Raw genomic sequence first — 26,310 nt, forward strand, 5'->3', positions numbered from 1 at the left:
AGTCACTTTTCTCCTTTGGTACATACTTTGTTGCTTCACCTGCAACTGCAACTGCAACTGCGAGCTTGGTTGGTTTGTGAGGCCCTTCATTGATTCTGTCAAGATATTGTGGATCAGTTGCTTTCAGAAACATGGTCATTCTCACCTTCCATATGGGATATTCAGATGGCTTTAGAATGGGAACTCTAATAGTCTCATAACGACTATGGGTTATTGTCTTTGGAGTTTCTTCAGCTTTGGTGGACTTGGTTGGAGTTTTTGGTTCTTGAGACATGATTTTTTTTGGATCTTAACTGTTTGTGTGTTAACATATAGGCTCTGATACCACTTGTTAGGTCACACACACTGTAGAAGGGGGTTGAATACAGTGTATAGCACAATCAAATCGAATTTAAGAACACAGAACACATATTTTATTTAACTCAATAAACTCTGTTACAATATGAAACTGTTCTCTCTCAGTGATGAACAAATATCACGAGAGCTGTTAGGGTTACAATGAATAATCTTCTCGATAATGATAACACATATAGTGTAAACCCTATGTCTGTGTTTATATAGTACACAGTTACAAGATCTTCTAATTGATATGGAATATAATTCTGCTTCCTAAAATATATCAATCAGATATCTTTTCTTCCAAGTCTTCTATTCTCAATAGAATTCTTCTTCATGCATATATCTTCTTATGTTCATCTTGATCTTCTTTCCTTTCAATCAGTTGCTTTCCTTATCTGAACATCTTCTTAAGTCTTGATATTATCTTCTGATAAATATCTCCTGAACCTTAAGTACTGATGACTTAAGTTCTGATATCTTAAGTACTGTCTTCACTATAAGTGTCGATCTCAAGTTAAGTACTGATCTTTCCTGCTTAATAAGATCTGAAATAACTAAACATAAATCATATTAGCCATGACATCACAAATATATCTAACATCAAATTCACAAGAAAATAACAAAATGCAGGTCCTCTTACTAAAAAATAACACAGCATCTATGAAAAATTGGCTGACGCCCACCAGCAACGTTCTAGTTGTACGGGAATCTTCTTCAGTTTTCTGCATTCCAATGTTTGAAATTTTTTGAGAGAAGGGAAAGCTCCGTCCCCAACTTCCAGTTCTTCCAGATTGGAGAAGAACAGTAGTTTCAAAATTTCAAGACATGGAAACGCGTTGGGACGGCAAACCATTTTGTTTCCCTTGTACACATTAATCAACTCGAGAGCTGTAAGATTCGACAAACTTCCCAGAGTGGGAACTGGATCTTCTCTAAACTCGCTAGTGTCTAGACTTAAATCCGTGACTGAATTAGGCAAATAACATAGTTCCCATGGATCTTTCAGAGTACCCATTAAGTTGACGCTCTTGAGACGATTGCAAGACGAGAGTGGTTTCAGTGTTGGAATCTCAACATAACTAAAGGATAGGCTGAATGTTTGCAGACATGTTATATTAGCCATGGACTCCAAAGTGTAGTAACCATAATCTCCTTTTTTATCTTGAACTGACAGTGCATGGAGGTTGGTGAGATTAACAGTATCAATCTTCATCCATTCCTTATACTGTATAATACAGAGAGTGTGCAACTTTTTTTGGTGGTTACCTATTTTCAAACTCCCACTAATTTTGAAGTCTACACACCTCAACTCATGCAACTCAGATATCTCTGTAGGAACTGTATACTCTCTGGTCCAAGAACCGTGCAAAGTTTGTAGCTTTTTCAGCTTGCCTATACTTGGCGGAATCTTTATAGGTATTATAGAATAGTTCTCACCGCCCATTAAGCCCAAGTACTTCAAAAGAACTAAATCTCCTATTTCTTCTGGTATCCTCTCTGATTCGACACTTCTCATATCTAGGACTTTTAGATTTTTAAATTTGTTGTACAACTTCGTTTCTCTTATTTCACTGAAATAATTTACTAGTGCCAATGAACGCAAATTTGAAGCATCATATCCACTTTCAAATCCACGTTCAAGTAAGTTCAAGTACTCACCTAATTCAGTATGAATGACATGACGCGACTGTCCGTCCAACAAATTGATGAGATCTGGATCGTGTTTTCCTGAGTCGAAAACAAACAACAGCTTGTGCTCCTTTGCTTTATTTAAGGCAAGATCACGTACAAGATCGTGCACCCGACAAGTCAGAACTTGTCCGTTCAATCGCAATCTGTCAATCTCAAGCAAATTGCGATTAATTAGCTCATTCAAATAATCTTCAGCCAAGTCCTCCATGACTACTCCTCCTTGATCAGCTCCTGATATAAATTCCTCTGCAATCCATAGAAGCTTTAACTCGTCTGAGTAAATCACATGGTCTTCCGGGTACCTTGCAAGATAGAGAAAACAGTCCCTCATTTGAGGAGACAATTCGATATAACTCAAGCTCAGTATTTCTCCAATCCGCATAGAGCCACCTTCCTTCAATTGTCTCCACATATTCTGCTTCACATTTGACCAATGACTATAGCTCTTGTTGTGCAATAATAGGCCGCTCAGTATCACAATTGCAAGTGGTAAACCTCGACATTTACCAACCATCTCCCTTCCTAATTTCTTTAAATCGTCTGTTGTTGGTTCTGCTCTCTGACAGAACAATTGCCAGCTCTCTTCTTCCGTTAGAAAACGAAGTTGATGCACAAAACATTTGTCATCTACCATCTCTGCAACTTTTTTGTTTTGTGTAGTCACGATGATTCTACTACCATTCTTTTGATTTGGAAATGCAATTTTAATCTGGTTCCATACCTTTACATCCCATATATCATCAATCAACGCCAAATAGCGGCCTCCATCTTGAAGTAACTTTTTCAGGTACTGCAGCAAATCATGCTCATCCATGGTTGACAAATGTTGTCCGTGCTCAGGTCCCATTAGAGACTTTATTATTCTTTTCAGAACATCTTTAATGTTATATTCGTTGGACACACAGACCTTAGCACGAGTGTCAAAATTTCTCAACTCGCTAGAGTTGTACAACTTTGTGGCAAGTGAAGTCTTGCCCAAGCCCCCCATTCCGTGAATTGAAATGACTTTGAGAGAGAGATCCTCGCTATCAAGTTGAAGCTTCAGAGTCCTAAAATGGTCCTCCAAACCAACCACATCCACCTGGTTATCAATTGCAGTTGTTCTTAATAATGTTCTTTGTTTCTGCTGCACGTTTGGAGTGGCTAGGATGTTGTCAATACGGTACTCAGTTCGCCTCTTCTTGATCAAAACAATCCTATCCTGGAGTGACTCGATAGCCCTGCCAATATCAGAAAGCGCTACTTCTCTCTCGAACCTGCGACCCCGGGCCCGAACACGCCGCAAGATACCGTGTTTTGGAGCTGCATATATTTGTTGGAGAGCATTAAAATTGCTCAGGATAGTTACTGCATCATTGGCAACATCTCTGACGTTGTTCACCCAGTTGCGGATTAGCTCATCTTCCTGCCTCGACTCAGCATGTCGTACTGCAGATTGGAGGTAGCCTAATTCATCTTTGAGCCACCTTACATTCTCTTTCACTCCAATTCGAATGTTAACTTCTTGTGCTATAAATTCACCGAGCTTTTCGATTGCATAATATACGATTGCATCAACCATTCTTTTCAATAAAGCTTTATGATCAAAAAGTAATGGAATCAACAACAAGAATTTTACAAAGTGACTCAGGGAGGCTGGTCTATATATAGTGCTCAGACATAAAAGTGATAATGCTTAATTCAGTGGTATGCTTTTCACAACAGTCTCGTCAACAACTGCAAATGCTTGTCATTTTGTAAATAATTTCTACTCAAGTGCATAGAAGTTTCTACTTGGGAGATTATTCAAGCAGACGTAATAGATGCGACGTATATAGTACAACGTAATAGATATAAAATGCAACTTGAAGGTCGTCGGAGACTTGTCCTAATTATTGAAGAAGAGGGATCATGACAGTAACGTCAGTTGAATTAGTTTGGAAGTGACCTTGTCAGTATTTGTTGCCTTGTTAATCCTGTGATCTGAATCAATCTATTGGAATCTTCTTCTGGACCCGGTAGTTTATCAAACCACACGTTAATAAGAAATACACAAAAACGACACGCAAATTTTAGTAAATATGACATAATAGAAATGACGTGCAGATTTTAGTATTTGTGTTACCATTTCGAGTGCATACCACGAAAATGCATAATTGAGCGTTACCGTTGATTTTTCGTTTATTTTTTGGGTACACGATAGCACATTACATTTATATTTTAATATTTATAATAAATATGCATATATTTATAATAAATATATGAATATTCATTTGTGTGATATACATGCTGTTACAGGATCAATACATGGTGCATCAAGATCGACCAAGTGTTTTTCAGATCAAGATGACTGTTGCTAGCTGTTTATTCTCTTTTCTTTCCCCTGTTTTCACAATCAGAACTCTTAGAACATGAACAAGATCTTTATATGCTTCCAATCACTGGTTTTCACGACAACCAGATCAAGATGATTAAGCAAACCACTATACATATGTTATTCAATCATTGGTTTTCAGAACAACCAGAGTAGTGCCTTTTCATGGATATTTGCAGTTAACTAATATCAATATAACATAATTTAATTTGGAATAATTGATACGCAGTTTAAGGATTATTATGCTCTATAGTTGAAAAATCTTGAATACATGTTAGAAATTTGTTGCTCAACACTGAAAGAGTATTGTGTATTATGTGGTTAATTGATGTTTTAATAGTTACTCCGTTACTTAAATTTATATACTTGCCCTTGTCTGTTGAAACAAGGCATTTTTTTATCGTAGGAAATCCGCAGCCGCTACCCTTTGGGTTCGCACTGGATAACCCCACGGGTTCATGCAATAGCCTGCAAATCACGTCAACCATTTAAGCGACATGCAGTTCACAGGAGATTAGCAGCTGCCTATTCCATGCTCAGGACATTTCCAGGACAGTTCTCTATGATCTGAAACTGGTTTATCCATGCTCAGGAAGCATATTCTGGAAGCAAACCCTGCTTGATCAAATGAACAAACATGAAGTGTGTCTTTAGCTTTCAGAGTGGTTCTCTGACATGTTCTTTATGTTGTCAGTCTTAAAGGAAGCCTAATTTCTTGGTATATGTATTTAACTTATATTGAATTTTACATACAAAATTTACATTAGTTAATAATAATTATGAGAATTTGTTTTTACCACTTCCCATACACAACACATCATTATCAGCTCACACGTACTTAAATTAAAAATGACTGATGATGTCTTCGTGAGTGATGTTAATTATATTTTTACAAAGACATCGGGTTTTATCCGATGTCTATGGGCAACTTACACAACTTCATGTTACCTTTGTTGTTTATTCACTATATAAGATCAATTCTTTTACAATATAGGTTTTAATCTAGATATATATAAAAAAAAATTGCCAAACAACATTGAAGAAATGGATAAATTATCAGATAAGTTTTCAACTTGTAGGTTTTACTTCCTGAGTTCATCTTGTTTTCCCTTTCGTGGCAACCTCACATAAACAGTAATTTGGTTTTAAGTTCATTAAGTTTGGACTTGAAGGAATGCTATAAAGTTAGCATAACTGGGATTAAATGACTAACAAAGTGAGCACATTTCAATGTTTGTCATCTGCAGTAATTTCATAGAATATATCAAGTGATTATGACAAGCTAAAGAGAACCATAAAGATGTAACATTTATGCTAGGTAGGTGATAATAAGATCAAATGTATAGAGATTATATGCAAAGGGTCTCATCCTTTTTCGACATCCTCACTATCAGTCTGAATTTCGACAACCTCGCTATCAGTCTGAATACTGAATTTCTATCTCTCCAAAACTTCGTTATTAGCTTGCTCATTTAAATACAACAAAGAACTAAACACATTCATAGAATGAAGAAGAAAAGTAGAAAATGCAAATTTTCCCCTTCTGAAAAAAGAACTAAAAATTAAACACATCCATAGAATTTAAAAATTAAAGATATGGAACCCAGAAACGTTCTAATAGGACCGGAATTTTCTTCAGTTTTCCACAAAGACGGGCTTGATATCGTTTGAGAGAAGGGAAAGCTCCGTCTTGAACTTCCAATTCCTCCAGATATGGGAACGTATTTAATCTTCAAATTTGAAGACTTGGAAACGCACCATGACTGCAAACCATTTTGATTCCCCTGTACACATCATACAACTCAAGAGCAGTGAGATTCGACAAACTTCCCAAAGTGGGCATTGGATCTTCCGTAAACCCACTAAAGCTTAGACTTAAATCCGTGACTGAATATGGCAGAAAGTGTAGTTCCCGTGGAACATTTAGAGGACCTGCTAAGCGGACGCTCTTGAGATCATGGCAAGACAAGAGTGGTTTGATTGTTGGAATAAGAGCAGAAATAAAGAATAGGCTGAATGTTTGGAGACTTGTTAAATTAGCTATGGACTCCAACGTGTAACCTCCTCCTCCTCCTCCTTCTATATATAGTGCACGGAGGTTGGTGATTTTAGCAGTATCAACATTGATCCATTCTTAAATTCACACTTCTCATATCTAGCACTCTGAGATATTTGAGTTTGTTGCACACTAACTCCATTTCTTCTAATTCAACATTACCACTAAAATACTTTACCAGTGCCAATGAACGCAAATTTGAAGAATCAAATTCAGCCTTAAGACATTTCAGGTATTCATATAATCCATTGTAAATGACATGACGCGGCTGTCCTTCCAACAAAGGATAATAATAGATGAGATCTTGATGGTGTTTACTTAAGTCGAAAACAGCCAACAGCTTGTGCTCCTTTGCTTTATTTATGGCAAGATCATGTACAAGATCATGGACCCGGCAAGTCAGAACTTGTCCATTTAGTTGCAAACTTTCAACCTGAATCAAATTGCGACTAATTAGCTCATTCAAATAATCTTCAGCCAAATCCTCCATGACAACTCCTTCACCTTCCTCAGCTTCCGATATAAATTCCTCCACAATCCATAGACGCTTCAGCTCGTCTAACTCAATCACATGGTCTTCCGGGTACCTTGCAAGGTAGAGAAAACAGTCTCTCAAACGGGGAGACAAATCATTATAACTCAAGCTCAGTATTTCTTCAACCTGAAAAGAGCTTCCTTCAGTTGTCTCCATATATGCTCCTTCACCTTTGACCAAGAAAAATAGGTCTTGTTGTGCAATAATAGGCCGCTCAGTATCACAATTACAAGCGGTAAACTGCGACATTTACCAACCATCCCCCTTCCTAATTTCTTCAAATTTGGGGTTGTTGGTTCTGCTCTCTAACAAAACAATTGCCAACTCTCATCTTCGGTTAGAAAACGGAGTTGATGAACAAAACATTTGTCATCTACCATCTCTGCAACTTTTTTATTCCTTGTAGTTATGATAATTCTACTACTATTCTTCTGGTTTGGCAACGCAATTTTTATCTTGTCCCATGCCTTGATGTCCCATATATCTTCAATCAGCGCCAAATAGCGGCCTCGATCTTGAAGTAACTTTTGCAGATACTGCAGTAAATCATGCTCGTCCATGTTTGACAGATAGTTTTCGTGCTCAGGTCCCATAAAAGACTTTACTATTCTCTTCAGAACATCTTTAATGGATTCGTTGGACACACAAACCTTAGCACGAGTGTCAAAATGTCTCAACTTGCTAGAGTTGTACAACTTGGTGGCGAGTGAAGTCTTGCCCAAGCCCCCCATTCCATGAATTGAAATGACTTTGAGGGAGAGATCCTTGTTTTCAAGTTCAGTCTTCAAAGTCTTAAAAACATCCTCAAAACCAACCACATCCACCTGGTTATCAATGACAGTTGTTCTTAATAATGTTCTCTCTTTCTGCTGTTTGTTTGGAGTGGCTAAGATGTTGTCAATACGATACTCATTTCGCATATTCTTGATCACTTCAATCCTTCTCTTGAGTGAATCTATCTCCTTGCCGATATCATAAAGCGTAACTTCTTTTTTGATCATGCAAACACAGACCCGTAAACGATCCAAGATACCTTGTTTTGGAGCTTCATGTTATTGCTGGTGAGCATTAAAATTGCTCAGGATAGTTACCGCATCATTGGCAACATCTCTGACATTGTTCACCCAGTTGCAGATTAGTTCCTCTTCCTGCCTAGATTCTGCATATCTTACGGAAGACTGGAGGTAGCCCAATTCATCTTTGAGCCACCTTACATTATCTTTCACTTCTAGTAGAATGTTAACTTCTTGTGCAATAAATTCACCGAGCTTTTCGATTGCAAAAGAAATGATTGCATCAACCATTCTTTTTTAATCAAGCTATAGGAATCTGAAGGTACTAATGGTAATAATGGTAATATAAGTAAATGGTTCAGAGATCATTTAAACAATCTCATCAAACTGGATATAAGTAATAATGGTACAAAGTTGACTTTCTTATTTAAACCGTAACATGCTTTCGATTATACAAATTTTCCACAACCAGGATGGTGTCTTTTTGTGGATGCTGGCAATGTAACATAATTTGTAGATCTTGGAGAAATAATTCTTAGACAAATTTGTAATTTTAAGTATATAATTACAACTCGTCTGACATGTACAACAACTAAAACCGTTGTAGACTTGTAGTTGCTTTTAAATTTGTAAATTAGGTGGAGAAAGCCAAAGGCTAAGTGGACAATTGAAGTTGACTAATCAGATGAATGCAAGTGTATATAAATAAAAGACAAGTAATTCCAAAATAAAAGAAAAAAGAGGCAAAGTATAAATTATTTCAAGTAAATTTGTGCAGATCTATACATGTTCCACTGCACAAGAATTGAAGATGGAGAGAGAGGAGAGAGAGGGGGAGAGAGAGAGATAGTATTGTTCAGAGCTGATCATTTCAGCCACGAGCATCCACTTATCTCTCTAATGCCTGCAACGAAGAATTAGGTTCGTGTAAATCATTTGTTTTCGGTTACAGCCGCAGCAAAATCATGGACGATTGTAGCTGAAAAATGTATCAAATTTGATAGGCCATAAGTAATCAAGCCGAAAAGAATGTTACAAATAACCAAGGAGAAAAGAATGTTACAAAAACCTAAGAAGACGACACTCCAATCCCAAATTAGGGTGGTCCCCGGGATACGTGGCAAGTGACCAAAATGTCAACTGTGTCATGTTACCAGAAATGGAACAACAGCATCTTAGCCGTTCATGTGTGTGAATCTTAAGACACCCCAGCTGCAAAAGGACAGTCGGGCCCCATTAGCAATCTAAGTCATCCAATCATTCACCAATCAAGAATCATCAATACCTAGGATGAAGAGGTACAAATACCTAAAACCCTAAATTTGGGAGCCTATAAAAGACCTCAAAAAAGGGGTTTTAAGGGTTGGATAATATTCACTTGATACATACATATACACACAACTGCATATATATTAAAATAGCTTCTTCTTCCCTCTTCTTCTCTTCAAGAAACTCCATTCTTATTCTCACACCGGAGTTGCCGCGGGGATATAACCCCCCTCCGGTTCTGTTTCGCAGAGGCACCCCACACCACAGCTTAAATCCGCTTTCCACGTGGGCTGGGCTCGAGCTCGAGTGAGAGAGGAGAAGACCGGGGAAGAAACAGAGTTATCATTGGTGCTAGAAGGAGGGGCCGAACCTCCGGCTCAGTGGTGTCGTTTCCATTCGTGCTATTCTACCCCAGGAACCTGAAAGAGTTACACCCCAGTAAGTTTAACACCCCCACTTTCTTTTAAGCTTTCTTTTCGTACCGTTCGCACCTTAAAACATACATATCGTTGTACTTATGTCATTTTTGCCCGTTTTATTCTGAAAAAATGACCAAAAAAAGAGCAAGACAGCCATCTCGAGAACGGTCCAACCTACCGTCGTCCTGCCTAGGGGCGACGAGATGGAAGAGATAGAAGAGGAGCCCCCCATAGCTCGCGCTTTGTCGCAACAGCTCCAACCAGGAGATCAGAGGGTAACCATCGAGAAAGTGGCCCACAAGTATGCTGAGACCTCTACAAATCCCTGGGGGAGCATGACCCCGGAGCAGATTCAGACAGCTGTAAGCCTATGGAAAGAAAGGAACCAACTTGAAACCCGCACAGAGGATCAGCTAGAGCACTCCGGGGAATCCTGAAGTTCGATCCTCGACAGAATCGCCAAAAACCTGAAAAGACCACCCGAGGATGCCCGAGACGAAATCAAAAGAGCCTCGCTCCGGGACCGGATTCGAAAAGAAGAAGAGGCCAAGGCCAAAGCTAATATTGAGAAGAGAGTCCAAGAAAAGGAGGCAAAACTGAGAAGAAAGGCGCGCAGAATTCATGTCTCCTCAGATTCCGAGCCCGAAAAGGAATCTAAACAAGAGCAGATGGCCCGGGTTCTCCGGGACCTCAAGGGGAAAGTTGAGGGGGACATGGAAGTTGGAGGAGCAGCCACCCCCTTCACCAGGAGACTAGAATCCACTCCCAGGGAATCTAGTCTTAAACAATTCAACTTTGACTCGTTCGATTGGCTCGCGGACCCCGAGGAGCACCTAAACTACTTTGAGCAGATCTCGAATATCTATGATTACAATGACCTTACGAGATGTCGTTTCTTTTCATCTACACTGAAGGGAGGGGCTCAAAAATGGTTCAGCAGAATTCTCTCCCGTAGCATCGACTCGTGGAAGGATTTCCAAGAGATGTTTCTGAAAAGGTTCCGGGCTAACCGCATAAATGAGCTACAGATGTGCCACTTGGAAACCATCCAGCAAAGGAGTAGAGGGACGCTCCCTGAGTTTATCAAGAGATTTCAAGAGGTGGTCAACCAACTTTCCAACCTCGAAGAAAAAGAAGATGTTAACATCTTTCAAAGAAACATCCACCCGGTTTCTTGTGAGGGCTATGTCAAGGACCTAATTCACAGAGAGCCCCAAAGCCTTGCCTCAGCTTATGCGTTAGCCTCAAAATTCATTAAGGAAAATGATTTCCTCACATATATGAAAATTAATAGAAGAATCTGTGATGATGAGGAGTCCCCAAAGCAACGTTCTTCGTACGGAAAAGATAAGAGGATCAAGACAAACAGATAGTCCAACTACATCCGGCAGTCCCAGGGAACCCCACCCCAGGACAACTACAAAACTGCCCACTTCCTCCTGGAAAATGATCAGCCGTACAGGAGAACCTTCTAGGCGCCGACTCTGAAATGTGTGGATCCGGAGGAAGCAGACTATTGTCTCCGGGAAGTGCATGAAGGTATCTGTGGAGACCACTTGGCAGCAAAAGTCTTGGCATACAAGATCATCAGGCAAGGTTATTATTGGCCCACAATCCACTCCGACGCTATTTCCTATGTCAATAAATGCACCCAATGCCGGAAATTCAGCAATGTCCCAAGCAGAGCCTGAGCCTACCTTCGTATGTTCTCTCTCCAATCCCATTTAATGTCTGGGACATAGACATCATGGGCTCCTTCCCCGGGCAAAGGGAGATCTCCGCTACGTCCTGGTAGCCATCGATTACATGATTAAATGGGCGGAAGCCAAAGCTATGAGGACGATCAACCAGCAAGACTGCATCAAGTTCATGGACTCTATAGTCATGAGATTCGGGATTCTTGTTGTCTTGGTCTCAGACAACGGCCCTTAGTTTGTTGGATCGGACTTCGAAACTTATCTTCAGGAACTGGGCATCAAACACAAAAGGTCTTCTGTAGCCCAACAACTGGGCAACAGATAGGTCGAAGTGACCAACAAGACGATCCTCCGGGGGTTGGATAAGAGGCTTGAAGAGTCAAAGAAGACCTGGCCAGATGAGCTCCCAAAGGTCCTGTGGACTTACAGAACAACCCCTAGGACGAGCACCGGGGAAACCCCCTTCAAGCTCGCGTACGGTTCAGAAGCCAGGCTCCCTATTGAAACCGGATCCCCGTCACATCGGATTATCAATTTTGATGAGATATCCAATTGAAGGCGTAAGAAATAATCTAGAACTGCTGGATGAAGTAAGAGACCATGTTGTGCAAAAGATGGAAAGTTACAAGGAGAAAACAAAACTCTACTTCAGAAAAAGGGCCAAGATAAGAGAACATGAAGCAGGCGATCTGGTACTCTGGCACACTGAGGCTTCGGACCCAACAAACCAAAGGAAGCTACAGCCCGACTGGGAAGAGCCCTACATAGTCAGAGAAGCACTTCGTCCGGGGACCTACAAGTTAAGCTATCTCAACGGAACTGAGGTCCCGAACACTTGGCATAGAGCTCGCCTCAGAAAATTCTACCAGCAGAAAGGTGCGCATGGCTGCCTAATTTTTGTTCAACAATAAGAAATCTAAATTTGTATTTACACCACCTATAATGTAATCGATGCTTTATGCCTATTTTGAAATGAAAAATGCCATTTTTTGTACCCCTTTCAAATTAGAATGATGCTACTCTTATGATTATATTACAATTATTGTCTGCACACCCACATGCATAATTTTTTTATCTAGTTAAAGTTTCTAACCCCCTCCCGGAGACGATTACACAAACCATGTGTACTTATAAATTTTTTATTCATTTAAAGTTTTTACCCCCTCCCGGGGACGATTACACAAACCATGTGTACTTATAAAAAAATTATTCATTTAAAGTTTTTACCCCCATCCCGGGGACGATTACACAAATCATGTGTACTTATAAAAATTTTATTCATTTAAAGTTTTTAACCCCCTCACGGGGACGATTACACAAACCATGTGTACTTTTAAAAATTATTCATTTAAAATTTTTACCCCCATCCCGGAAATGATTACACAAACCATGTGTACTTATAAAAATTTTATTCATTTAAAGTTTTAAACCCCATCCTGGGGACGATTACATAAACCATGTGTACTTATAAAAAAATTATCCATTTAAAGTTTTTACCCTCATCTCGGGGACGATTACACAAACCATGTGTACTTATAAAAAAATTATTCATTTAAAGTTTTTAACCCCATCCCGGGGACGATTACACAAACCATGTGTACTTATAAAAAAATTTATTCATTTAGAGTTTTTACCCCCATCTCGGGGACGATTACACAAACCATGTGTACTTATAAAAATTTTATTCATTTAAATTTTTTACCCCCATCCCGAGGACGGTTACACAAACCATGTGTACTTATAAAAATTTTAATCATTTAAAATTTTTGACCCCATCCCGGGGGCGATTACACAAACCATGTGTACTTATAAGAATTTTATTCGACTAAACATTTTAACCCCTACCCGGGGACAAATACACAAACCCTGTGTACTTATAAAAAATTTATCAAATTAAAATTTTAACCCCACCTCGGGGACCTGCGAAATAACAAAAGCTTAAAGAACAATTGCTGGAAAGGGAAATATATTTACATACACACCTGGGGCAAACCAACCCCGGATCAAATTCAAACAAAGCAAATATTCGGTTTAGAAGCCACAAATGCTTACTTTCAAAGACAAAAAAACTTGAAAGGAAATTACAAGGCACGAAGCCTGGATCATCACAGATTAATTCTCAGGAGGAGGATGAGTCTTCTCATTACCTTCTTCGAGAGGAGGAGGTAGCTGTGCCGCGGAAGTGCCCTCTCCAGTAGCCTGAGCGTTCTCAATACGGAGCTCTTCAGGGAGATACAACTCTATGAACCCATCCATATCGCCACCAGGATTCTTAGCAAGGTAGGAAGAAGCAATATCCCAGCACATGTTCACCTTCTCGAAGATTTTGTTGTTGAGCTCTTTGTAGTAGGTAGGAGTACCCCGGAAGGCTGCAAGAGCATCCTCTTCCCGAGGCCTAGCAGCAAGCTCCTTCTTCATGTTCTCAACCTCCGCCCGGAGGGTCCCAACAACCTGGGTAGCTTCCTCCGAAGCTTTAACCTCCTCCGCGAGAGCCTTCCTGTGCTCCTGGGACTCCCTCTCCTTGACCTCCCGGTACTTGGTGAACCTTTCCTTCTCGTCAGGCAAGTCCTTCACCGCAGTCTTCACCTTCACCACCCGCACCCTATAGTTGTGGATCACGGTATAACAACCGCCGATCCAGGAATTAGCCTGAAACAAAAACAAATGCTGAGCAAAAACACAAGGAAAATAGATATACGTAAAAACAAAGTGTACGAACATCCGAGACATCGCGAACAAGGTGATCAAGGTAGGTGTCAATGTCCTCCTTGGCATAAACTTCTAAGTCCTCAGGGGTGGCATAGTTATCAAACATCTCACTCCTCCGGTCATCAAGAGTCATCCGGGCCAGGAAGTTCTTCAGGGAATCCTCTTCCACCAATTCTGACTCTCTTCTTCAGGAGGAGCCTGGGGTGTCACCCTCCTACGTTGTGGGGTCCTGGGACCATAAGCAACATCTTCAGCAGCATTCCTATTGCGAGGATTCAAAGCACCAACCTCTTCCTCCTCCAGCTCTTAAACTTCAACTTCCTCCTCAGGTCCAGTCACGACAACAGGAGTCACCCTCCCCGGCACTGTCTGCCTCACACTGTTTCCCGACAAACTAGTGTCCCAGATCTGTGAGCCACTTCCTCCACCACCTCCTCCACCACCTCCCTTCCTCTTGCTCGAGTCAAGGTGAACAGCACCACCAATCTTCTTGAACTTACCATCCAATTCCTAAAATTGCTTCGACATCTCGTAGTGAAAATGGTTAAGCAACGGGAGACCTGCACAACGGAATAATAATTCAGAAACCAAAACTGAAAAACACAAGTACGTGTAAGGAAAAGACACAGAACAGAATGCTACATATAATAAAAGCACTTAAATCTGACATAAAATAATGTTTGATTATTTAGAAAAGTGTCTCGAGTCCACTGAGCCCCGAGAGCCACGACAAAGTCGTACATCTTCGCCAAGGCAGCTCCCCCGAGCCGCTGGGTTGGGAACCTGCTATTTTTAAGAACATTTTTGTACACCGACATAAACTCCAGGTCCCCACCCTGGACGAAGATGAACTCATGATGCCAACCCCGGGGAGAGTTCAACATAAATACGGGAGAATTTTTGGCATCAGCGGGAAACCCGCAACCATCTATATTAAAAGTGAACTCATACATGGGGTATTGGTGGACTTCTTGATTTTGAAGAGATGGTGGAAAAGCTTAAAGGTCGGTAGGTAACCCTATACATGATAACAAACAAAGAACCAGGATATCCACTAGACCAAATTCGGGGCCAACTGAGTAAAGGGGATCCCGTAGACATCACGGCAAAGGGATTTGGTAAACTGATGAAGGTTGGGCCTCATGCTACGCAGGTATTCTAGTGGAATGGCTACCCAATCCCCCTCAAGACGGTGATACACCCTCTCATGAGGCTCGGCCACCTCCACTCCATTCCATCCCCGAAGTGGAATACTGCCTTAACAAGGTCATCTATTTGACTTGTGGTGTAAATACCAAGGTTAGGATGACGAGGAGAAGGGGTATAGCATGTACCCGGAGCATTATAAAATAACTCATCCATACGGGCACGGTCATAAGGTTCTCTCCCTATGGCCTATTAGCGTAGGAAGGGTCCCTAAAGTAGTAATCATGAGGGGTACTGTTCTCCCGGGTCTGAACAAAATAATGATCTATATCTACCCAAGACCCATCTTTTATGCCCAATTTCTGCCCGGGGTGTAAAAGGAAGGTGGGTAACTCCTCAACTACAGGCTGGGAAGTACGGGGAGGCATATTCTCGGGTTCCGGGGAGGAATCACTAGAAGAATGATCGGGGAAACCAAATTGAGAACGGACAGATCTATGTTTCAGGTTAGCCAACTCTTAAATCTCCTAACCATATACCTACACGGAGTCTATGCCATTTCGATACAAAACGTAGAGAAAAAACAAAACTCAGAAACAGATAGCTTCGAAATCAAACCAACCAAAGTGTATCCTATAATCTATACATATGCACATACTTACACCAAAACACGAAGCAGATTCAAACAGTAAACACAAACCCAGTGTTTGCAGAAATCAAACCCTCCTTTCTTATGCATACAAAAACACGAAAAACAAACCCAGCTTTGGGCAACAAAAAACCAAAAATACTCGAACCAAAACTTTAAACACAAACAACAGTTTCGCATGTCAAATATCAAAACCCAAAATAGCCAAATTAAAGCAACAGATGCATTCAATAATAGTTACATGCATTCGAAAAACTTAACCTACACTATTTATCGAATCAAACACAAGTACGAGAAAGCAAACCGAGAAGAGGAGTTCGAAAACTTACAAGAAAGCAGGAGATATAAAAAGACTTCAAAGAGAAAGATCTTCGAAATTCGCCTTGAACAAAAAACCTAGAGAGTGTTTGGTGTTTATGATTGCGTAAAGAATGAAGAAATGAGAAAGGACGGGTATTTATAGGCGAAAGTGGGATAAAAACCCACTCAACTACTCGACAATCGTGGTCGCGGGTTTATGACACATGGCACGATCCTGGACGTCATAAAAATAACCGCAGAAGTTAATGATTACATGGCTGTAATTATTTAACAGGCGCGACTTTTGAGGAGAGAAAGAGGGGGAAACTGCAACGTCTGATACATATATGTATATATATATATATATGTATATATATATATATGTTCCTACAAGAAACCAAACTGTCGCCTCACACCCCGAAAAAATGACAAAAGACTGTAAACCAATAATTTTCGTACATAGCAGGTCAAATCAAAGGGGCTACCCAAATGCAATCCCGAGGACTTGTACCCAACAAAACCCGGGGTTAAGGGCCACAAATCAAAAAAAAATCAATTTTTTTCCAAGTTACAAAAATCAAAGGGCCTACCCAAATGCAACCCCGGGGACTTGTACCCAACAAAAGTCGGGGTTAAGGGCCATAAATCAAAGAAAAAATGCAAACAAAAAATCCAAGTTACAGAAATCAAAGGGCCTACCCAAATTCAACCCCGGGGACTTGTACCCAACAAAACCCCGGGGTTAAGGGCCACAAATTAAAGAAAAAATGCAAAAAATTCCAAGTTACAGAAATTAAAAAGCACAACTCCGGACCACAGTACTACTCCCTCATCCGGGTAAACCCGCATAAGGGAGTGGGAGGCAAATGATTGGCCATAAGTAATCAGGCCCAAAAGAATGTTACAAAAGCCCAAGGAGAGAACACCCCAAACCCAAATTAGGGTGGTCCCTCGGACACGTGGCAAGTGACCAAAATGTCAACTGTCCCATGTTACCAGAAATGGAACAACAACATCCCATCCGTCCACGTGTGTGAATCTCAAGACACCCCAGCTGCAAAAGGACAGTCGGGCCCCACTAGCAATCTAAGTCATCCAATCATTCACCAACCAAGAATCATCAATGGATAGGATGAAGAGGTACAAACCCCTAAAACCCTAAATTTGGGAACCTATAAAAGGCCTATACACACATATACACACACCACTGCATATATTTTGAAATAGCTCCTTCTTCCCTCTTCTTCTCTTCAAGAAACCCATTTTTATTCTCACGTCGGAGTTGCTATGGGGATACAACCCCCTCCGGTTCTGTTTTGTAAAGGCACCCCACACCACAGCTTAACCACAATCCGTTTGCCACGTGGACTGGGCTCGAGTGAGAGAGAAAAAGATCGGGGAAGAAACAATGTTATCAAAATTCTTACTCCACGAAACTTGTGCAGAATTACCTCATAAGATTGAAAACCCTAAAGAATTCCTTGTCCTCCGTATCAATCCCCCTAAAACTAAAAAAATTCAAAACTGTTACTTATATTAATGCCATTTTTACGAAACCATAAGTTTAAACATCCATCCAACACGTATTAGCCTTAATCCAACACCCATCTTCATTCAAATGCAATGTTTGCAACATGAAGAATGATAATGAAGACATGTCATATAAATGATGGATTGTTCATTTTGGATGCACAAGAGTTGTGTTGATGCTCCTACCTCTTTCTCTTTTCAATTTCACAATAAACACCCTCTCATCCTCTCATTTTCTTTGCTGGAAGCTTATCAAAAATTTACACAACATTGCAGACTCTGCCATCATACACTGAATCTATTAAATTGGCTTTACTATTGTCCTCAATGCAAATTTTTCGCACATTTTCATTGTGCAAGATCCAGTCAGATGTCGAGGTGGTACTTTACTTAAAAATCCATGTTTACATTATTCTATCTGTATTTTTTTCTTATCATACATGATACAACTGCTTTATTTCCTTGATGTGTATTCTAGCTATATCTTGATTCTTGTTGTCAACTTCAGTTTCTTACATATTGTTTGGCTTTTTCAGGTCTCATGGAAATAAAATATATATCCTGATTCTGCAAAAAATCGAAAACCGCAATTGAACCATTGGGTTCAGTTTTGAAAACCTTGATTCAATTTTGGTTATAAAACCGGATGAAATAAGAAGATTTTAGTTCAAAAAAATTTATATTTTGAAACGTTAACGATAGCCAATGCCTGGGGAGAGCAAAAAAATGAGAGGGGTCATCGGTTTTCAAGATTGTGAATTTCAGTCACTACGAAATGAACCCTGAGCTCTGCCTTCATATGGTTGCTAGTAGACCTAGCCACTTGTGCGGTCCGTGCGTGCCGGGCCGGGCCGCACACGGGTTGGGAACTCGAAATGGTAACACTGAATCGGCCTGTTAATGAACGAACCGGGCTCGGGCCGGGCTCGAATCGAAGAAACTGAAGTCATAACCGCACGGGCGAATAACCACGTACGAGTTGTGCGGGCTCGTGCGGTTAACCCGCGGGCCGTGCGTGCTGTGCACCGCCAGCCTTCTCCATTCTACCAATTACTTGATATAATATATTATAAGTATTATTATATTTTTAGTGCAGGAGACAAGAGTAGTATAGTGTAGGCTGAAGGCACATAATCATATGTAGTACACACTAGACAGTAGTACATAGAAAATAATTACTGCCTTCGGCTGTTCTGCATAGCAAATAATTCGGACATCGTGTTTTTTAATCTTTCTGTTAAATAATATATTTCATAATTACTTCAATTTTTTTATTTGGTTAAATAATAATTTTATTATTTTAATTTTTTGGGTTGAAAGAGGATGGCACCTCGTATAAATTTTAATAATTTAAAAATATTACAAATGATGTGAGGGGACTCCTCTCTAAAAAAATGGAACAAACCGCATTAAACATTAAAAAATTATAAATTAAGTAAACAAAAATATTAATAAAAATTACATTAACTATTTTTTCTAGAGTTGTTCACTAGTTGAGGTTCCCGATTCAGATGAAGTATCCATTATCATCCATGGTTCGTCTTCATCGTCGGAGTCTTATTTTCTTCCTTGTTCTCTCTTTTCGGCTTGATCCCAATCTTTTTTGCAAACTAAAGTTTTTACAACGTCTGGCGCAAGACTCAATCTCTTCTCATCTAATACTCTTCTACCTGCACTAAGAGCGGACTCGGACACAATTGTAAAAGTCGGGACAACTAAAATATCCTTTGCAATTTTTGCTAAAACCGGAAATTGTAACTCATGATTCTTCCACCATGTTAATATATCAAAATCATTATTTAACTCATAACTATATGAAAAAAAACTCATTAACTATACTAGTGGCAGAAGCAGGTACGGGAGATGAAGTGGAAAGTCTACATTTTTGTTTTTTAGTTAGAATAGATGAGATAGTATTACTAAACCTACTAGAAGTACCACTACTCTTCAGTGGTACAGTACTTTGAGTTTTTGGAGCATACATATCTATAGGACGAAACAACAAATTTAAACAATTATTTACGTATAAAACATGATCATATAAAATTCCTAACACCGCATTATAATGTTCTAACATGTTTTCTGAACCTTCCTTCCTAATACCGGGATCAAGAAGACATGTAATACCATAAATATAAGGAAATTCAGTAAAGTATTCTATCCATTTAATTTTCATATCCTTAATAATATCACTGAAATTATCATGTTCTTCGTATTCCTTTAAAGTAGTAACAATACTAACATATTCAATGATACAATGGTGTACATTTGGTTTATAAACATAAGAAAAAACTTTAGTAGCATGCACAAAACAGTAAAATATGTCACATACAGTAGATGCTAATTCCCAATCTTCCTCGGTAATAATTCCTCCTTCATATTGGTGAATTGGATCGTCGTTATATAAGGTGGTAATAATTGGTTTATATTTAATTACTTCAACAAGTAATTTATAAGTCGAACTCCATCTTGTAGGACAATCGATGCCCCATTTTTTCGGCCTTAGTCCATTTTCTTTACACAATTTCTTGTACCTAGACCTATATTTACCCGCCAAACGTAGATACTTAATTACCTTCCTAATAGATTCTAATAAATTAGTTATTTGTGAAATTTTTACTTGAGCCGTTAAGTTAATTATGTGCGCACAACATCTAATGTGTAAAAATACTCCATCTAAAACTAAAGGAATTTCGGTCCTAATATAATTAATACATTTGTTATTATTAGTAGCATTATGTAAGGAAATTATGAATACCTTGTTAAACAAATTAAATTCTTTAATTGTATCTAAAATTCTAGACATAATATTATAGCCGGTGTGTGATTCGTCCATAACATCAAATGCAATAATTCATTTTTGTAACATGTAATCGACACCAATCCAATGAACGGTAACACATAAATAAGGTTCACCTTGACTCGAACTCCAACAATCACTAGTTAACGAAATCATACCACCAAATTCTCGAAAAAAATCAATTAATTGTGCTCTAGTGCAATGATATTGTGTTATTGTATGTCGTTTTAGTGTGTTTCTAGGAATTTTTCTAAATGGCGGATTTATCGTAGTTTTCATCATATACTCTAAGTTATCACTCTCACCGTGAGAAAATGGTAACTCTACTAGTGTAACAAAAGTAGCAAAACTTTCTATCATTCGATCTCTACTATAGGAAAAAGGCATACCTCCCCCTCAGTTGATGTCATAAAACCACCGAGTTGTATTTGTTGTGGTCCTCTTCATGCTTCTCCGCTTTCGTGACTCGCCTTCGTAATAGAATGAATATTCTCCAAGTGCCGACTTAGTGTTCCAGTGCCGGTCCCTCGAGCGGAATTAAACGGTGGTTGTGGTCAACCATTTTGTACACAAATCAAATAATGAACTTTAAATCTATTCGGATTATACGACAACGCTTCTTTCGAAAAATATGTCCACATGTGTGATGATTGTCTCGAACTCGTAGCATATGCACAAATGTACCAAATGAATTAAAAAAGGAATTTAAAAATTACAGAATAAATTAAACAACGAATTCAAAAATTTATTAAACGAAATTACAGAATCTTTAAAATTACTAAACAAATTACGAATTTCCTAAACAAACTACCAAACGAATTAAAAATTTTATTAAACGAATTTACATAGAATCTTTAAAATTACTGAACAACTTACGAATTTACTAAATAAACTACCAAACGAATTAAAAAACACATTCAAAAATTTATTAAAACAAATTTACAAAATCTTTAAAATTGCAACAAATTAAAAAATTAAAATACCTTCTTCGGTTTTAAAGTGGATCCGGGTCGAGGTGGTAGCATTGAGGTCGCCGGGGTTGAATCTTGAGACGAAAAACTGCCTCTTCCCTGTTCCATTTTTCAGTGTCTGTGTCTATATGCGAACTGTGATGTGCTCACCTGTGTGGTTGTGGCTCCTGTCCTGTGTCTGTGAATTTGTGATTGTGAATCTGTGATGTGTGATGTGTGATGTGTGATGTGTGATGTGCGAGTTAAAATTTAGAAATAAATTAGGAATGGTGAATTGGTGATACTGATTGGTGAAGCTCATAAATAATTAGGAAATATATAAGGTAGCGATTGAGAATTGAGATTGAGAGAGGCAGATAGAGAATTGAGATTGAGTGAAAAAATTGTATTGAATTATGTATGTATTTATAAGGCTTTGATTTCAGTCCGTTGGAAGCTTTGATTTCAGTCCGTTGGAGAGGAACGTTGGAGGCTTTGCTATTTGAGTGATTTTGCAGGTTGCCCTTGGGGGAAAGACAGGGGAGCGTGAGCACACCCGCGGGTTTGCAGGCGCGTGCAGCTCGCGCGGGTTCCGTGTGGGCGGGTTAGTGCGGGCCGGGGCCGGTTTCCCAGTATTGTATTCGTAATTGGCTCGATTAATTTAACGAATTGTGCGGGTTTAAACCGGACCGGTTTGGGCCGAATAATTACGGGTTTCCGTACGAACAGGTCCTGAATATGCGGTTCAAACCCGCACATTTGACCAGCTCCATTTGCTAGCATCATAGTATACTTGTGAACACAACTTTAAGTTACCCAGATTCAAATAAAAATTGATAAAACCATTAATTTCTTGATATTTTAGATATACACAAAATCGTGTGTGCATTGCTACTATTTTCTAACAGAAAGTAGCCACTATTTACTAGTCCATTAGTGCTAAACCCAGATAACCTGTAAAGACGATATACAAGACAGTTTGAAATTACAAAATGTTAATTAATTTAAAATGTCTCAAAAAATCACAAAAAACGCATAAAATAAAATAATTTGTTCATTCATACTAATAATCAGTTCGGTTTTTTTGGTTAGATTAGATGTTATAACCGAAACCTAACCATTAAAGAAGTTTCAGTTTTTTTATTTTTCGATTTGATTCTGGTTTGGGCCGGCCTTATTTATCTCAATTTTTCCGATTTTTTTAATTTCGATCCTAATTCGATTTTAATATGATTTTTTACTCTAATTTTAATATGATTTTTTACGTGGGTAATAGAACCTAACACCGTGTCTAGAAGCCCTCTTTCTATAATCTATACGTACACGCCACAAAATAAATTTATGTATGTATGGACTTATATGTAAATAATAAAAACTGTCTGATTGGAAGAATAATCTTTATTAAATATCTTCCCATTCGCTGTCTCAATTCACTTCCCAATTCGTTTTCACCCACACAGGTTCCTTCTCTTTTTCTTGATTATTCACCACATATTTTCTATATAATTTTTTGATTTTCATTTGTATATAATTTTAATTTAAATGCTAAATATATGCAAGTAAAGTTGTAAATTTTGCTGGGTTTTGCATAAAGTTGTGATCTTTATCATATTTTCACCCTATTAAAGTTGTTAATTTTGATGGGTTTTGCATAAAGCTGTGATCTTTATCATCTTTTCACCCTATTGAAGTTGTTAGTTTTGATGGGTTTTGCATAAAGTTGTAATCTTTATCATCTTTTCACCCTATTGAAGTTGTTAATTGTGATGGGTCTTGCATAAAGTAAAGTTGTGATCTTTGTCATATATTCACCCTTCAAAGTTGTTAATTTTGATGGGTTTTGCATAAAGTTGCGATCTTTATTAGCTTTTCACCCTTCAATGTTGTTAATATTGGTGGGTTTTGCATAAAGTTGTGATCTTTATAAACTTTGTTTACTTTTGTGATTTATAGGGGATATTTATGTGTATATATTTGTGAAAATAGAAGTTTCTTGATTTGTGAAGCGATGCAGATTGGGAAGAGGTGATTTGGGTTTGAGGGGTTGTGGATTTGTGATTTTTCTTGGTTGGTTTTGTTATTTATGTTTGCTTAAGTTATATTTTGTGTCATGTTCAAAGGGTTGATTTGAGGTAGTTGAAGTAAAGATAGGATTTTTTTATAAATAGAAGGTCGAGTTCTAGGGATCTTGTTTTGGTCTAATTGGGAATATTTTGAATTTGAGAGAAGTTATTGAGTTGAATTGGTGAGGTGTTAATCGTAAGCTTAAGCTTGTGGGGTTTTTTATTCGGGGAAGATGGTTGTTGAGTCCATTGGTACAACGTCTCTTTTGAGGCACAGTCCGGTATTTGGACTACATTATAGTAAGGATGTTGGAGGTAAAAGGAAGGTAGTTAATTTTGTGAAGATTCCTCGGACTGAATTTGTGGGTAGGAAGTTGGTTTGTTCTACTTCTTCGCGAGGAGAGGAAGTTGCTTGTCCAATGAGGAGGATGACATTGGTCAAATCTCAGGCTATGGGGTTGGCCCAGGAAGCTTATTCTTATAAAGATGAGGAGCGGTTACCTAGGAATTTTAATTATGGGTCGGAGAATGACGTTGATCGTAAACCTGGATTGTGGCCTCCAGAGAACAAGGCTGATAATGCTGCACTTCATAATCCATTGCTTCGACAAGAAAGGATGGGTTGTGGGTGGTTAGGTGCTATATTTGAGTGGGAGGGAGTTTTAATTGAAGAAAATCCAGACCTTGAGAAGCAGGCTTGGTTGGCTCTTTCGCAAGAAGAAGGAAAATCACCACCACCAAATTTCATCACTCGGAGAATTGAAGGCATGAAGAATGAGCAAGCAATTTCCGAGGTTCTGTGTTGGTCGAGAGATCCCTCTCAGCTAAAGAGAATGGCCTCGAGAAAGGAAGAAATCTATAAAGCTTTGCAGGGAGGTATATACAGATTTCGACCTGGTTCTCAAGAGTTTGTAAATGTTTTGATTCATTACAAGATACCAATTGCTTTAGTATCCACCCGGCCAAGAAAAACTCTTGAAAGTGCAATTGGGGTTATTGGGATTGAAGGGGTTTTCAGTGTAATTGTAACAGCGGAGGATGTATATAGAGGAAAGCCAGATCCAGAAATGTACATGTATGCAGCACAGCTATTACAGTTTTTACCCGAGCGATGTATTGTTTTTGGGAATTCAAACCAAACTGTGGAGGCAGCTCATGATGCAAGAATGAAGTGTGTCGCTGTTGCTAGCAAGCATCCTGTGTACGAACTTGGGGCTGCTGACTTAGTGGTGAAGCGCCTAGACGAGCTATCTATTGTAGATTTAAAGAACCTAGCCGATATTGATTCTCCTGAATTTGGCGAGCCAGAGTTGGAAATGGAGTTGGAGGAAGAGGCTGATCCATCCTCATCTTCATCTGTCGCATTTGATGACAACTTTTGGTGATCAGTACAGGATGTGTAGTACTAGATAGTGCTGCAATTGAATTCTTGATTCTAGATGGCGTGATCTACGGGATGTATAGTGCAACAATCTAATTCTTGATTCTAAATTCTCAATATATACTCCCTTTGTATAAGTAATAAACAGGGAAAAAAGTAGCTTTGTATCATTCATAAACTGTCATCATTCCTTTCAAAAGTATAGCAAATGGAAGAGCCAGTGTATTTAGTGTTATTGACAAGAAATTTTTTAGTTATTGTAAATGTCTTTTCACAAAATATTTTCTAAATATGTTTAAAAATACTCACTCGTCCTATTTTCTTGCAAAGTTGGATGACTACAAAGTAATCAAGCCAAAATTTGAAAACATAATACGATATAAATTCACATTTTCATTATTTTTTATATCATAATTTTATGCATGTATAATAGCAAAAAGATTCCTCATAAGTATAAATTTTAATAGTAATTACTAATTTTTCTGTTTTAAAATATCTATGCCACAGAAAAATGGAGTTTCTTAAATGTATAAGTGACCTTAATTATCACTTCATTGCAAATTATGATCCAAATTGTCACTTTTGAAGAAAATGATCCGATATGTCACTTCATAACATAAATTCGTATCGCGTTTTGATTTTTCTTTTTTTTAATACCAAAAACGCTATTTCGTGAACCGTTTAAAATAATTTATAAAACTAAAATACGGGATCGTAAACCGTTTTAATTTTTTTAAAAAAAATATAACTACATAAAACGGTACATAATAAACCGTTATACTAATGATTTTATTAAAATAAAATAAAAAAACATAAATGGTACATTAAGAAACGTGTTAGATGAAAACGGAGGATAATAAATCATTTTTATGTTTTTTAAAATAATAAAAATATATAAAACGCGGAATAAAGAAACGTTTAGAGGGTAAAATGCTGATGATTATTATAATAAAATAAAAACATAAACGGTACAGTAAGAAACGTGTTAGGTCAAAACGGAGGATAATAAATCGTTTTTCTGTTTTTTAAAATAATAAAAAAATATAAAACGCGGATTAAAGAAACGTTTACAGTGTAAAACGGCAGACGAACATCCGTTTTGCTCTAAACGCAAGTTAAAGATCCATTTTATACATTGAATATCAGAAGCTTCTGTTCTTTTCACTACACACTGAAATTTTTTAATTTTTTACTAAAATACATAAAAATACTATAAAAAATTTGCTATTTCACGAAATTAAAGCATACAATTAAATTAACAATAACAAAACACACGAATACATTAAAATGATCAATAAAAAAATCTCTCAATTCAATACATTTTTTTACCCAACATTAGTACTAAACAAATCACTAAAATAACTCATTTTTCCCCTTGGGTGCTTGAAAATCCATCGCATTTTGATACC

At 38.3% G+C, this 26,310-nt stretch overlaps 3 protein-coding genes across 4 annotated transcripts; 1 reads left to right on the forward strand and 2 right to left on the reverse strand.

Annotated features, from left to right (window-relative positions):
• Positions 1 to 745: 745 nt before the first annotated feature.
• LOC141671901 (disease resistance protein RPP13-like) lies at positions 746 to 3,660 on the reverse strand. 2 transcript variants are annotated; one of them, XM_074478333.1, is made up of 2 exons: positions 980 to 3,660; positions 746 to 884 (listed from the first exon to the last, which is right to left on the reverse strand). In XM_074478333.1, the coding sequence occupies exon 1, from the start codon at positions 3,590 to 3,592 to the stop codon at positions 998 to 1,000; it is 2,595 nt and encodes an 864-aa protein (XP_074334434.1). In that variant the 5' UTR covers positions 3,593 to 3,660; the 3' UTR covers positions 746 to 884; positions 980 to 997. The 2 variants fall into 2 exon arrangements, with proteins under 2 accessions (XP_074334434.1, XP_074334432.1); XM_074478331.1 differs by having other exon boundaries at positions 757 to 893.
• A 3,620-nt stretch (positions 3,661 to 7,280) lies between these two features.
• LOC141673124 (disease resistance protein RPP13-like) lies at positions 7,281 to 7,976 on the reverse strand. The gene has a single exon (XM_074479858.1). It carries the CDS (start codon positions 7,974 to 7,976, stop codon positions 7,281 to 7,283), a length of 696 nt encoding a protein of 231 aa, XP_074335959.1.
• Positions 7,977 to 22,856: 14,880 nt separating this feature from the next.
• Positions 22,857 to 25,136, forward strand: LOC141671135 (5-amino-6-(5-phospho-D-ribitylamino)uracil phosphatase, chloroplastic-like). Its single transcript, XM_074477270.1, has one exon. The coding sequence runs from the start codon at positions 23,754 to 23,756 to the stop codon at positions 24,903 to 24,905; it is 1,152 nt and encodes a 383-aa protein (XP_074333371.1). The 5' UTR covers positions 22,857 to 23,753; the 3' UTR covers positions 24,906 to 25,136.
• Positions 25,137 to 26,310: the final 1,174 nt, after the last annotated feature.

This window comes from Apium graveolens, chromosome 7, assembly GCF_009905375.1.
Source record: "Apium graveolens cultivar Ventura chromosome 7, ASM990537v1, whole genome shotgun sequence".
NCBI lineage: Eukaryota > Viridiplantae > Streptophyta > Magnoliopsida > Apiales > Apiaceae > Apium > Apium graveolens.

Coding starts and splice junctions, on each gene's coding strand:
- LOC141671135 (XM_074477270.1), top strand. CDS start 23,754: ATGGTTGTTGAGTCCATTGGTACAACGTCTCTTTTGAGGCACAGTCCG.
- LOC141671901 (XM_074478333.1), bottom strand. CDS start 3,592: ATGGTTGATGCAATCGTATATTATGCAATCGAAAAGCTCGGTGAATTT.
- LOC141673124 (XM_074479858.1), bottom strand. CDS start 7,976: ATGATCAAAAAAGAAGTTACGCTTTATGATATCGGCAAGGAGATAGAT.